This window comes from Epinephelus lanceolatus, chromosome 9 (genome assembly GCF_041903045.1).
Source record: "Epinephelus lanceolatus isolate andai-2023 chromosome 9, ASM4190304v1, whole genome shotgun sequence".
In the NCBI taxonomy this organism is placed as follows: Eukaryota; Metazoa; Chordata; class Actinopteri; order Perciformes; family Serranidae; genus Epinephelus; species Epinephelus lanceolatus.
This window is the reverse complement of record NC_135742.1, coordinates 32791853-32805359: the sequence shown is the minus strand read 5'-3', so window position 1 is coordinate 32805359 and position 13507 is coordinate 32791853. Positions and strand designations below refer to the sequence as shown.

The 13507-nt window shown below is 40.5% G+C and overlaps 1 protein-coding gene across 1 annotated transcript in view; it reads right to left on the bottom strand.

The window, feature by feature from the left end:
* Positions 1-9663, bottom strand: part of LOC117252527 (transmembrane protein 132C) — a 181078-nt gene extending 171415 nt beyond the window's left edge. The window contains exon 1 of the mRNA XM_033619527.2: positions 8718-9663. Coding sequence (XP_033475418.1) covers positions 8718-8910 — 193 coding nt within the window. The 5' untranslated portion in view covers positions 8911-9663. The remainder of the gene's footprint in view (positions 1-8717) is intronic.
* Positions 9664-13507: the final 3844 nt, after the last annotated feature.

Here is a 13507-nt window from a genome sequence, read left to right as displayed (position 1 = left end):
CAACACTGTTTTTATCATGTCCAGCTGTTTTCCAGAAAAGCTTCTGACAAACCCACTGCTCACAACCTGCTCAGCACAAAACAACAGACAGACAAAGTTGGCAACTGACTAATGGACATTGTAGAGCATTTAGCAGCAAAAAAGGCAGCTATTTCCTGTAGGAGTTTGTGGAGACCAACACAGCTAAAAGGAGAATTTGCTGGTGGCCTGAAATACGAATTCAAATAAATGCTAATGTTTCTCTGTGTCTGCTGGATAGGAGGCAACTGTTTGCTAACAAGTTTGCCATATTAAAGTAGGACTGAACCCACAAAATGTAAATCATGTCGTGTTACTTCGAATTCATGAAGAAAAAGTATTACTGATTTACTGAGTGATGAGGGACCAAGTTTCAACTGCTAAAACTTTACTATATAAACTGAACTAAACTGTTCTCTTTTTTTCTCTCACTTTTTTAGAGAAACTGTAAACTGTAGCTGTTTATACTGCACGAGTTGTGTGAGATATAGTTTTACTGTTGTTAAACATGGTCCCAAATCATTTAATAAATCAGTATGTTTGCCGTTTTCCACTGAGGCATGCGAGCTCAAGATGACGGCATGACTAACTGATTTAAAACGGGTCAATTTGTGGGTGTATTACTTTAACTCTATAGGCTGATAATATGTCAGTGTTGTATTTACAGCTTGCTATGCTGCCCTCTAGTGACTAAAAAAAAACAATCCATGCAGATTCAAAAAAATAATGACCCAGATAAATACTGTTGGACATTTTATAACTGAAAATATATCAGTGCTCTTTGATGGACAAAGTACGTAATTGTGACATTCGTATTTTTAGTTTTACTTTATTATTTTTTGGCCTACATTGCAATAAGCTCATATTGACCAGTATGTCGGACCAGACGATTTATCACTCTGGTTCTACTGAAGATTACTGCATTGCAGCAGGCCATGTAAACTAATCACAGAGAACTCTTAAGTTATCTCGTCATGTAACATTTAAAAAAATACAGTATGTAATGAGGGCTATATGTGATGCTGATGGATGAAATTACCTTTTAACATTAATACAAGTTTTACTTGAGTCTATCTGAAGTGATTTGCTTGGATGGCAGCTGTCTCATATTCTGTACTGCAGTATTATAACAGAAGAATTAATGAATACTAATAAAGCAACTGTAAGCCACTGCTGTTAATAGTAAAAACAAGAGATAAGCACAACTATGTGTCTGATGATTCAGATTATAATGACGATATTATCTTGAACAGAAACAGTCCTCAGTCAAAGTGAGCCACCACGGAGCTGAAATTGTAATCTGTGAATGTCACGCTGATGTAAAGCCTGGAGCTGCTTTACTGATAATAAATATGTTGATTACATACAGTGATTTCTCTTTATACCCAAAAGACTTTTACATTAGATTAATGCTCTTTGTTTCAAATTATAAAATGTGCTGTGTCAGAGGCACCTTTCCATCTACCATAAGTCATTCCTCATGCGGCTGTACATTGGTTTGCTGTCACAGATGAGAGGGCACAACAAACTCCCCGGTCGTGTTCCAGCTGCAGCAGACAATAGTGATTATTCACAAACAGAACGGACTGCTCAAGGGATAAAACTAATATATTTAAAAATTAAAATTCAATGGTAGTTTTAAGGCTGCTGTTCGGCATTCTACTGCATGAGCACACCACTCTGAATCACAAAGAGGCACACGACTCCCATTTTAACATAATCTCGACAATCAATCAGCCACACCACAAAGAAGTCAATGGGCCTTGACAATATGTACCTGTCAGATCATTGCCTCTAATGCATTAAGCTCTGATGCCTCTGATAGACAGTGACAGCTCCGCACACAACCAAGTGCTCCACTCTCTCGGATGTAGTGACAGCCTTTTGTCCAGCCACCTGCCTGTGATTACTCAAATCAAAAATGCATAACCAATTGGAGTTATGGATGCATCTCCACTGACAGGAAGGAAGCAAGAGACAGCTAAGGAACAGCACATAAAAAGCTGTGCTATGACTGTCTGGAAAAACAGAAAACATACCTGTGATACAAATAATTCTCCACAGACTGTGTGATTTTACTATGTTGATTTTTTTAATTTAGCACAAATGTTGATATTATTTTTTTCTTCTATTCATATCTGTGCTTGCAAAGACAACCCAAACCTACACTGTAAAAGTAATTATGTGTATTCCTATTGTTTGAGCCTCAACGCAGGATATATTACATTAATATCTTATACCGTGGGATGCTGTCCTAGAAGTTTTTTGTTTCTGGAGAAAGCTCCCAGGCTAATGGCGCTTTATTAATGTAATGAAGTAATAAAAACATAATCAGCTCTCACTCTGGTGTTTTGTTTTGGTCTTGAATATCCCATGATTTAATAGCTTCCACATTACAATAAACAGTTCAAATATATTTTCTCTGTCCTCTTTTGTGCAGAATGAAAATGCTCAGCTGTTGAAAATAGCAGCACAAACATTTACAGTAAAGAAAGAGGTCAGGCGACAATATATAAACAGTAAATGAGTCGTTTTAAGGAACATTTTCTGCAGACAATAAAGCATCATATCTTGACACTGTTGAGACATCTGAACAGTGTGTAAATGTGTATGGGAAAACTAGTTCTTCATTGTTATCATGTAGCAGAGTTTGTATTAAGGCCATCTGAGCAAACTAAAGAAAAAATCTCGGCATGTTTAAAGGGGATCTATTGTGCTTTTCATTATTTTCTGAGTTATATATATATATATATAAATATATATATATATATATATACATATATGACGTTAGCATGTAGCAGTTGCTACACTATACATATATATATATGTATAGTGTAGCAACTGCTACATGCTAACGTCAGAGAAACATGTCATATTGGCTGCCAATGTTGTTAATATCTTCCTGATTACATATCATATTCTTGCTGGAACATGTCCACATCTTGGTCTACAAACTTTTATTGGTGTTTTTTCACAGTAGGAAGTGCTGCTATACTCCGTTCCAATCATTCACCAGCTGCAATGATGATGCAGAGACGTACACAGCATGGTCAATCCAGAAGACCCGCATATGCTGACCAGTCAAAGCGGACTAGGCTTTTTCAGGCCACAGCCTTGAAGAGACAGGCACTAAAACAGAGCCTTTCAGACAGAGGGCATTCACCTCAGGTGTTCCAGCACAGACAGTGTGAGGAAAATAAGGTGTTTTTTCAATGTTAAAGCTGGTACATATATTCTAGTAGAAAACCAAAATACAAGTATGAACCTGAAATTGAGCATAATAGGACCCCTTTATGAGCTTAAACCATAATTAACAAACTGCATTCCAGTGTCTTTAATCTAAGCTGTCGAGTACGGGAACAGAATCACAATTTTTTAACAGAGTATTATTTCTTTTAATCAGTATTCAAAGTAAAAGAAGAGTCTCTTAATTCTGTTAAAACTATTTCTTTCACGTGATCTGTTTAGTAACTTTTCAGTAAGAATTTTAGCCACGCAAGCAGTAGGACTTACAAGGATAGCAATGGTGCTTTGCTCCAGGTATTCATGGCTCCCAGTGGATGAACCCTGACACTTTTATGATCCTCTATATTTTTATATTTCACCACAAGTACATCAAAGTTTCCACTAATCCAGTAAAATATGTCAACACAAATTGATAGATTTGCACAAAATGTTATACAGACATTCACAGTCCCCAGAGGATTATTCCTACCATCTTTGGTGATCCTGATCTTTCCTCTAGTCCAACAATGAGGTTGAAATTTGCCGTTTTGAGTGAAATGTCTTAACAACTACTGCATGGATTGACATTCAATTTGGTACATGCTGTGGTGCCCAGACAATTAATTGTTTAAATATTGGCGGTCCCATGACTTTTTAAATAGCACCACCATCAGGTCAAAAGTTTAATTTGACCAATACTTTGGTTCATGACCCAGTGTCTGCAAAACTAATGACATTCCCATCAGCTTCAGTTGTACTTTGTGTTTGGTGCTAATTAGACACAACTAACACATGCTGAGCTTAGATGATGAACGTGGCAAACATCACCTGTTAAAGGACCAGTGTGTGGGATTTAGTGGTATGTGGCTGTGAGGACTGCAGATTGCAACAAGCTGAAATCATGTGCCAAGTGTTAACACCCAGTTACGAATTCTTCAGTGTTCACCGTTCAGAACGTTTTTACCAGGAGCCAAAATATCCACAGAGGTCTCCTTCTCTCCAAAATAAATGGACCAGGTCATTAAAACCAGGGAAAACACTGAATAAAGCAGTTTCTAGTTACAGGTCAGTGTTTCTCTAAAGCTGTTTGGTTCAGTGCAGACGGGCTGCTAGCCCAGAACCTGCCAATGAGTGCTCACCTTTTGGTCTCAGTGCTCACCTTTTTTCTCTTATAACTTGCGATCCAGACATTCAGGAAGTTTTTACCAGGAGTCAAATTATCCACAGAGGTTTATTCTTGTCCAGAACAAACAGACTGGTAACTTAAACCAGTAAAAACACTGAATAAAGCTGTTTCACATCAACGAGCTGTGTTTTTCTGACACTGTTTGGCTCATTGCTGATGGGCTGCTAACTACAATGGCAAACACAAAAACACGCAGACTCAAATAACCCTATCTAGAGCCAGTGTATGGGTTGTATGTTCTGAACTACTGTAGAAACATGGCGGTGCAACATGACGGACTCCATGGACAATGACCCACTCCTTTTGTTGATATAAACGGATGATTCTAAGGTAACAAACACAGCAATTCTTATTTTTTTGGTGATTATACACTAAAGAACATATATTTATTACATTAGATTTTGTTTCTGCCAATATATCACCCAAAATCCTACACACTGGACTTTTTAGCATCAGCATGCCACCATAGAGAATTGCTCACACAGCTTCAGACTCTTAGCCTTGTTTTAACTTTCTTCTGCCACGCAGATTTTCTCCATTATGAGTCCTAAATCTGATACCTAGTAACTCTAAATTAAAATTGCCAGTGCAGCCCGAGTTCATGATAAACTGTAAATTCACATTCAAGCATGAGTTTGAGACAGCGTGCAGTCTGGCACGCGCTGCTGGTCTCTGGTGTTTTCCCTCTGTTGCACCACACCTAGTTGACGCAGCGCAACCGGAGCACACAGTCTGGTTGTGAACTCCCCCAACAGATTTATGAGGGGGAAGTCCTCTATTCAGACACAACTATCCACTGATGAGAAAAGGCACAAACACTGCATCAGCATGTTTGTCAATTATTACAATGACCCCCCCTCTTTGGGCACACACATTCACAACCCCTCCCTTTAAAGCTTTTACGCCGATTTCCTCCATTCACCTTCCCTAATCGTGAAATTTGATTAAATTGAATGTGAGATCATGGCAGTTATAGAGAGCCAATTAACACGGGGCAGATGTGCTTTCTGGGAATATTATAGGACATTACACTGATGATATGTGAATTTATGGGGGCAAAAACCCTTTTTTGACTCAGTGATTGGAAAGCTACAATATATGCCTCCCACACACACTTTAAGTATAATGAGCATGAAAGAGCCGTACAAGGGATTTAAATGAGAGTCCACCTACTCAGTGTGTTTCATAAAACGGTCATTAAACAAACAAAGGTGCACAGTTTGACACACAAACCAAGTGTATAAAACATTTGTGATGGTTGGTAATTACACAGCAAAGAAGTCCAAACCCAGCTTACGTTGTGCTGCTACTGTGATTTTCTTTTCCTTTCTCTCTCCATGAAGAGAACTGCGAAAACACCCGAGCCACGCCAAAATTGGATTTGAGAGAAGGGGAAAAATCTGCCTCTTTTTATCAGTGTCCTCCCTCAGAAATCTAAAAAGTGCACCACAGTGTTCTCAAAGCGTAGCCTTGATAAGAATACCACCAAGCCAGGGATTTCTTCTGTTCTGCTCTTGTTCTTTGATCCGTGAATAAACACCATAACCGAGCTAATGCCAGCAAACCAACAAAATGACACTACATGTCTTCATCCAGTGGAAGCTTACTTAGGACAGAGACTCATTTAAATCTTAATGACCATATGCTTCTTATACAAGTATAATTGATGAGCTGTTAAAGGTTTGAAACAGGATTTAGGATTAGTAGTTCTCAATGAGATTCTCAACGTATCCTTCCAGTGCATTATGACGAGGAGCACAGTCAAAATGAAAATTGATGAAATCAGGCCTTGTGGTTGACAGGCGATCATTTCACATTCAACGAAAACCATCCAATTCAACCTAAACCAAAGAGACGCATATGACAGGAAAAACAATCTACAACCATTTTCAAAGCATGAAGACAGTCTTTCAGCATTGTGCACTCCCTCAGCTGGAAGTTAACATGTTTTTGCACCGCTGAGATTTCAGACTGAACTCACACTTTATCTCACACACAAACAACTTTCGGCCCATTGATTTGAGTCATACTTCTCTTCTCCGGCGAGTTTTTTAAAACAAACCCTTTCTCTGTGCATGCAGCATGTCACCTCTCTCTCTCTCATTTCTTGGTGCTTGCTCGCTCAAGGACATGAGTTGCAAGGCTTAAAGGACTGCCAGGGGCAAAGAGAAGAGGATCTGGATGTGTGCCACAGCACTGGGGCACAGGACCACAGCAGTGGATCTTTCTGAGGACAATTACAGATAAAAACTCTCCACTGAGAAAGAGCCTAAGAATCTCTGCCGGGTTGATAAAATGTTGGTGTTCCTAAAAAAAACCCTACAGGACAAGCCCAATCCCTTGATGGGGATATAGAAGCATGAGGACAGACACATTGCGGGGACATAAGACGGCATGGGCTGTGTGCTTAGTACTTAAAGATGTAGACTGAAGGCTATCCTTGCTTGATCCCCTTTTGGATCTTGTTAAGCTCAAGGATAAGACGAAGGGAGGGAAGATTGGATATTCCACTCAGGAATCCCAGCGAGGTGTTTCACTGGAACACACCTTGCGGCTTCAATTAATAGAGAGGACAGACTTTATAAAATATGAGAAATAAGGCCAGCTCTCTGAAAACAGAGAAAGACCTTTATTCTTTATCTTCTCTTTATCACAATGACATTTTATTCAGCAGATTTTTAGGCAGTATTTTAGGTCCTCCTTTCCTGATAAGAATTCTGCCTTCCCAAACAAAGGATATCGTCACAGTCGCACCAGAATACCAGAAGGTTCCTCTTCCTAATTATGGCTTCATTGTGCTGTGCAGGCATTTTTTGAGCACGGATTTGATCCTCTCATTTCCTGGAGTGTGTTATCAATTTTCATCACTATTCACAGTGAGAAGCTGTGTCCTGCAGCTTTATGACACACAATGCTCAATTAGGATCATACTGTGTATGGATACTGAGAAGGCCTTGGCATATGGCAAACATCATTACCATACACTTCAAGCCAGTGAGTTAGCACTCATAACAGAGGCGCTGTCAAATCAGAGTCATCCTCTGAGCTGCGAGGAAGAGGCACAATCAAGGTGTATGTGCACAATAGATGTGTCAGATGCAGTTTGAGAGTGTTTAGCACAGACTCTCTGGAAATGCATGACCTCTGGTTTCTGTAGGAAAATGAGCATAGGCGTTCCTTTTATTTTGATCATAACTGACATATGAGTGGCTGTGGGTTTTATGAATACAATCACATGATAATTCTTGGCCTCAGGGCAAAAAAGGCAAACACAGCCACTGAATAAGAAAGATGTTTTGGGTGCAGTTGATATTAAATTGAATATTTGCAGCTGCAGTGCTTAACAGATCTTTTTGTAAACTCGAAGACATAACGTGTAAAGTTCTATCTGTTTAATAAGAAAGACGGACAGGTATTATCCAGAGAGAATATTCAGGATGGTGTACAGAATAAATTTTCCAAATAACATTTTAGGTTAAACCCTTTCCCCACAGGACAGAAGGGATCCATTAGCCGGACCACCAGCTGCCCCCAGATCTGAACATTCTGGCTGCAAGGCAGCCAAGGTAAAAGCTGCTCTCTTCCTTGTGACACTACACCACTAATGCAAAGTCATGTGCAAATTTACATTATCATCGCTTAAGCAAAAAGTCAGATAGATAGAGAAAGTTATACAAAAAAATAATACTAATATCCGTACACAACATTGTCACAAATTGTGTCATATTGTGATGTGAGCCATGAAGATCTCTCACTACTGCAGGTCTCTGTAACTTTTCCCATGAAATAATGATGGCCTCTGAGATGAATTTTGATGTAATAACCTGACAAGCCAAGAGGTAATAAAGCCACAATGCTTCAGCCGCACAAGAGAATCCCTGTCATATTGAAATATTCATGAGATAAATGTTATTTAAGGCCAGAGCTGCTCTAGATATGTTGCACAGGTGCAGTGGGGTTCTTCATCATACATAATGTATATCTGAACAGTTATGAACTCTAATTGTTGTCACAGAGTATAACTTAATTAGATGCTATGCAAAATTACACAGCGTGGCACATGTACTCAGATATTCAGACCCCTCACACAACAGTGACTCACATGATGTTACTGCCCTGCGTCCCCCTGTGTCTCAGGGAGGATTTGTCCCTTAAACCTGGTTTGAACTCGTCCTGTATTTTGGCTACAGTTTCTGTTGAACTTCTTTATGTCTGGCTACATATTCTTTGTAAGTAACACACATTTATTCAACAGAGGGCTAGGTAAATAGGCTGACATTGTGCTTACCTCCAAAAAGTAACACCGCTGACTGAAGCGCAAGGATATGCAACATGTTTCTTTGAGCCGTTAGGCAAACAAGAATCCCCCACAAAATTGTATGGAAGCCGAACTGGCTTAATTCAATGGAAAAAATCCTACTTGCAGCATCGTTAGTAAAAAATGAAAAAGCATATTCTCTGGTAAAAATGTCATGCCTCATCCAGTCATTGGCAAACGCTAAAAAAAATCATAGTGCGCGCGCAAAACAATTCTGAAAGCCCTTTCACTCGTGTCTTGTCTACTTGTTTTTGTCTGCAAAATTCAAGAACTGAAGAGAGGGAACTTGCGCGCAGCTTTGCATCACTCCTTGAAGCATTTTGGGGAGAGAAAGACGCTTAGACGCCTGATAAAATGCGTAAACCCGGGGTGAGACGTCTGTTGTGATTCATCATCACAGTGACTCTCAGTGAGCTCCAAAACAGTTTCCTCCAAAATCAGCAAACGTTGTCAATCCCTCGTCCTCAGCTGGTCAGTTTCTCTGCTCTGTATCCTCCGCATTACCAGGCACCAGAAGTTGGCTACCATGCAGTGCGTAAAGTCCGACACTTGGGGACGAGCAGAAGCAGCTCCCAGCCGGCATCGTGTATGAAATAGCCTTATATATATAAAAGTAAATAAGTTCACATTGCAACGCAGATTAGCTTCCATCCACACCCAGGCAGTCCTGAGCGCAACTCTAGCAGCAGCAGCAGACACAGCAGAGCGCGCAGAGCTCTGATCACGGAGCCAAATGCTCAAGCTGCCACTTGTAATTACACTTTGGCACCAAGTGGCTCAAATTTTCTGCGAAAGTCCGGTTTCAAGCCTTCATCTTTCGATGTTTATGTAGACGGGCAGTAGGCTACAGTTTCAGTGGAGCCTGTATGCACTGACAGCCGTCCAATGCGCGTCGAGAGGAGCAGAGGAGAAAAAAGCCTATAGCTGTGACAATAACTGGCACTGGCACACATCGGGAGGCGTGTGGCGCTCCAGCAACACACCGTTCTTCACAGGTAGTGCTAAGAATACACATAAATATTTATATCAAACACTTTTTACCAATTCACATTCAACCCAAAGGCATCTCCACTCAGTACAGTTCATCCTCAGATGGGACGCCTTTAACCAAAGTCATAACCACTCCTTCCTAAATGCCTTACACTTTCCCACCGTCACCGTTGCCCTCTGTGGTCAAAAGGAATGACTTTAAAAGTTGTTATCAGAAATGTCCGATTGGTTGCATGATTGCGCCACTCGGCAGGCACTAGTGACCCCGTGTGGCATGGGAAGTGAACTGAACAGAGCTGCTCAGGTGTGAAGGTGGAGGACACAAGGCAATAGACACTTAACGCTGTGGGCACCATAAAGATCCAATTAGAAACCGGCAATTAAAATGACCGACAGGGACAAAATGCCCAGTGTGATTAAAGCATGTTAGTGGTGACGTCTTGCTTCCGCCATGTTGTCCTGAGAGAGAGAGAGGCAGTCTGTTGCTACAGTGAGATCTGTAATGAGCTCCTAGTGTCTTTGTCACGTTTGGCCACCATTCATTCATTCATTCATTCATTTTATGTCCCATACTTATTCCTATTCAGACCCATGAGAGACATGTGCTCTGTCCAGTGCCGGACTGAGCACATTCAGTGCCCTAGGCAAGCCTTCTCTGGTGCCCCTCCACCCAAAAAAACCCCCACATATATAATCTTATAGCTATTTATTGCAAATAAGAACAAGAGCAAATGAGAAACACTAACACTAATACATAACTTTGCCAACAACCAATAATAGTAAATAATTACTGAATAATGTGCAAATTTACAAAATTTGTCTGTTTTCCTTTTTTCCATCCAGGTCTTATTTATTTTTCTACCTTTTTTTATTTTCTCTGACTCTCACTCTTGTTTCCTGTGTCACGTTAGATAGGATGTCAAACTACTTACATGGAAATGCAAAACAGATGTGGGGTTAAAGTGTCGGTAAGAGTTACATCCTGGTTCTAAGGGGACTATATCAAAAGTGTTCAGTGGAAATGCGGATTAATACTTTCCACAAACACTCCGTTCCACCCTACCCACCAGTGCTTTAGCATGATCCGTCTATGATGATCACTCACTGATGAACACATGAAGGTGAACTGTGTCAGTGCTACCACTACAGACTGACTGTTGGCATCAGATATCTTTGAATTTTTTTCCCCTCATGTTCAGTTTTTTAAATTGTATGTTTATATGTGTGTTTTGGGGGCGGGAGGCGGATTTTGGCGCCTCGTCTAAGGTTGGTGCTCCAGGTGGCCGCCTATGTCACTTGCAGGAAGATCTGCCCTATCCCAGCATGCATCTTGATTACGTGTATTGCAGCCTCCTTATATGTTCTAGCAGCCTACCTGATGATTATAATTTCTGCTCCATGGCTATTACATCTGAGGCTGCAACTGCAAACATGACTCTACACAGTGATCATGTTCATGTTTGCAGTTTCTTAATTTAAATGAATTTGTTGTGAGTTTGTAACGTAATTGTTGCTGCTGATGAATTCCTCAAAACTGAAACCATTTCAGCCCAGAAATGAAACAAAATGTGGTTCATTACTGTAATCTGGTAATTGATTAAACCGTGTGCCAGATTTTTTTTTTTTTTTTTTTTTTTCGTGCAGGCCAGATGGTGTTGTGAAGGAAAAGATAAAGAAAGATCCATGGTCTCTAAATACAGAAATATCAGATGAGTCACCCACCAGTCTAATAATTCTTTTCATGAGTGTTTGTTTCATTGCTCTGCTTGTCTGCCATGCTGTGATCACTCGAGGACCTAACGTTGGTTTGGTTTGTACTTTGATTGTGAGAAAGATGCTCATGCTGTTTTGAGATGCATGATTTTACAAAAGCAGGCAATGTTTATTAATCAAACATGAATCACACAACAAAGCAAGGAATAATAAGCTAACCATTTTGGAAATGAAACTGTATGTGTACAGTGTAATAGCACTTTATAGGAACATATAAATGCATCCTCTGACTAAAAGTACACCACATGCTGCTTACAGCAAAAGCACAGATTTTCAATATTTCAGTGAAATGCATATGGCTTTCAGGCTCTATTTAAAGCTCAGACAGTTTATGACTGCTGTCAAGCTAAACTAAGGTACATCAGCAAAACAAGTTGTAGCCGAAAAGAAGTATCAGAACCTATACTTTCACCCTGTATGCAGAGGTCATGTCTAACAAACACCTATCAAACAGAGAGGAAATCACCCATTTATGTTTAAACAGATAGAATCTGTGGATACTACTCTGATTAGTCGCCGTGAAATCATAGTCATAGCCACTGCTTCTGTCCTAATTTCAAGGCATCCTTTCTCGTTGACTCCAAATCCCATTTTTATCCTCAAGGAGCTGAGCTTTTGCTTCCTCCTAAATGTGTGCAATTTGATCGTGGAAACAAATCCACTTTCGTACATCTGCAGAAAGCATTAGATGTGGAGCTGGGGGGATGGACAAAAGTGTTGGTGTAGAGCAGTCACTTCCCTCGCTGTAATGGTGGGCTGGAACATCACTCACACAAAGGCTGGTAGCTGTCCAAAAGTAGCCTGTCTATAGCCTGACACTCAGACAAATCCCTTGAAGCCCACGCTACACTGAGGTCCGTTCAACAGCTGGAAATCAGAGAAAGCACCAGACAGAGCCTGAGCGGCTTGAGTTACATCGTCTGTAGCTGCAGGTCATTAAAAAAAGTAGCCAGACTCCTCTAAGTCCTGCACATGGTAAGCCCATTTCCTTAGCTGCTGTAAAAAAAAAACCTCACACACCAGCTTTCTCCTTCCCAAAGATGATAAGACACATTGGAAATGTGGGAGTTTTGTAAAACAGGTAGAGCAGTTTATTTGAAGAGATATTTAGGATGCAAAAGTATACGCAACTGTGTCTTGACACATGTGACTTTCAGATCTACAGACCTCTCCAAGGACAGGTCGTAAGACTTTGATGTCTGGGGAAAGGTCTCAGGTCTTTGATGACTTGAAAAAGATCTGGAAGCTTTCATACCTTGAACATAGAGCAAAGACTGAAATGTCAGACGCATGAACATACAACATAACTCGCTTTCCACTCTCAGACACAAATAATCATTTCTTACTTTGAAGTGGTTGGCAGTTTAGTTTCCTGCAAGAGCACAGACTTTCTCTCAAGAACACTACAAACAATTGTTGGTATATAATGTCTATATATACATCATGTGTCTGTGGGATATTCAGATAATAAGAATACCATATGGGTGAGTAAGAACACACTACAGGCTGTGTTTTTGAACTTTCCCACTGTCACCTCCTGACCTTCAGTAGGTCCCTGGGGAATATACCATCCTATCCTCTATATTATACATAATGAATCGTCCCCTGTGTCTTCTTTTGGGTGGTATCCTTCATCCATGACCTTAACCAGCCTCAGTAGCTTGTCCTCCAGTCAGTTGGTAGACAGGAGGCCCAAATTCATCACCACCTTTCATTCCCCTCCCCTGGCCTATCTGATCTATGATAGCATTAATAATAACCGCTGCAGAATGCCCTGTCGCCCTCTGTGCCTTGCCCACTCCCTGCCTGCGCAGATTACCACCAGCAATTCACAGCCCATTAAAACTGTATTTACTTATCAGCCTCTCTGGAGCCGTCACTCTGTTTTCAAGACTGATGCCCAGAGGGAAGGCAAAGAGTGACCTTCCTATAGCCCACAGTGCTGTAAGTCACTAGTCCCAAATGATTTGTCTCTTATTTCGCTGCCTAAACTCTGG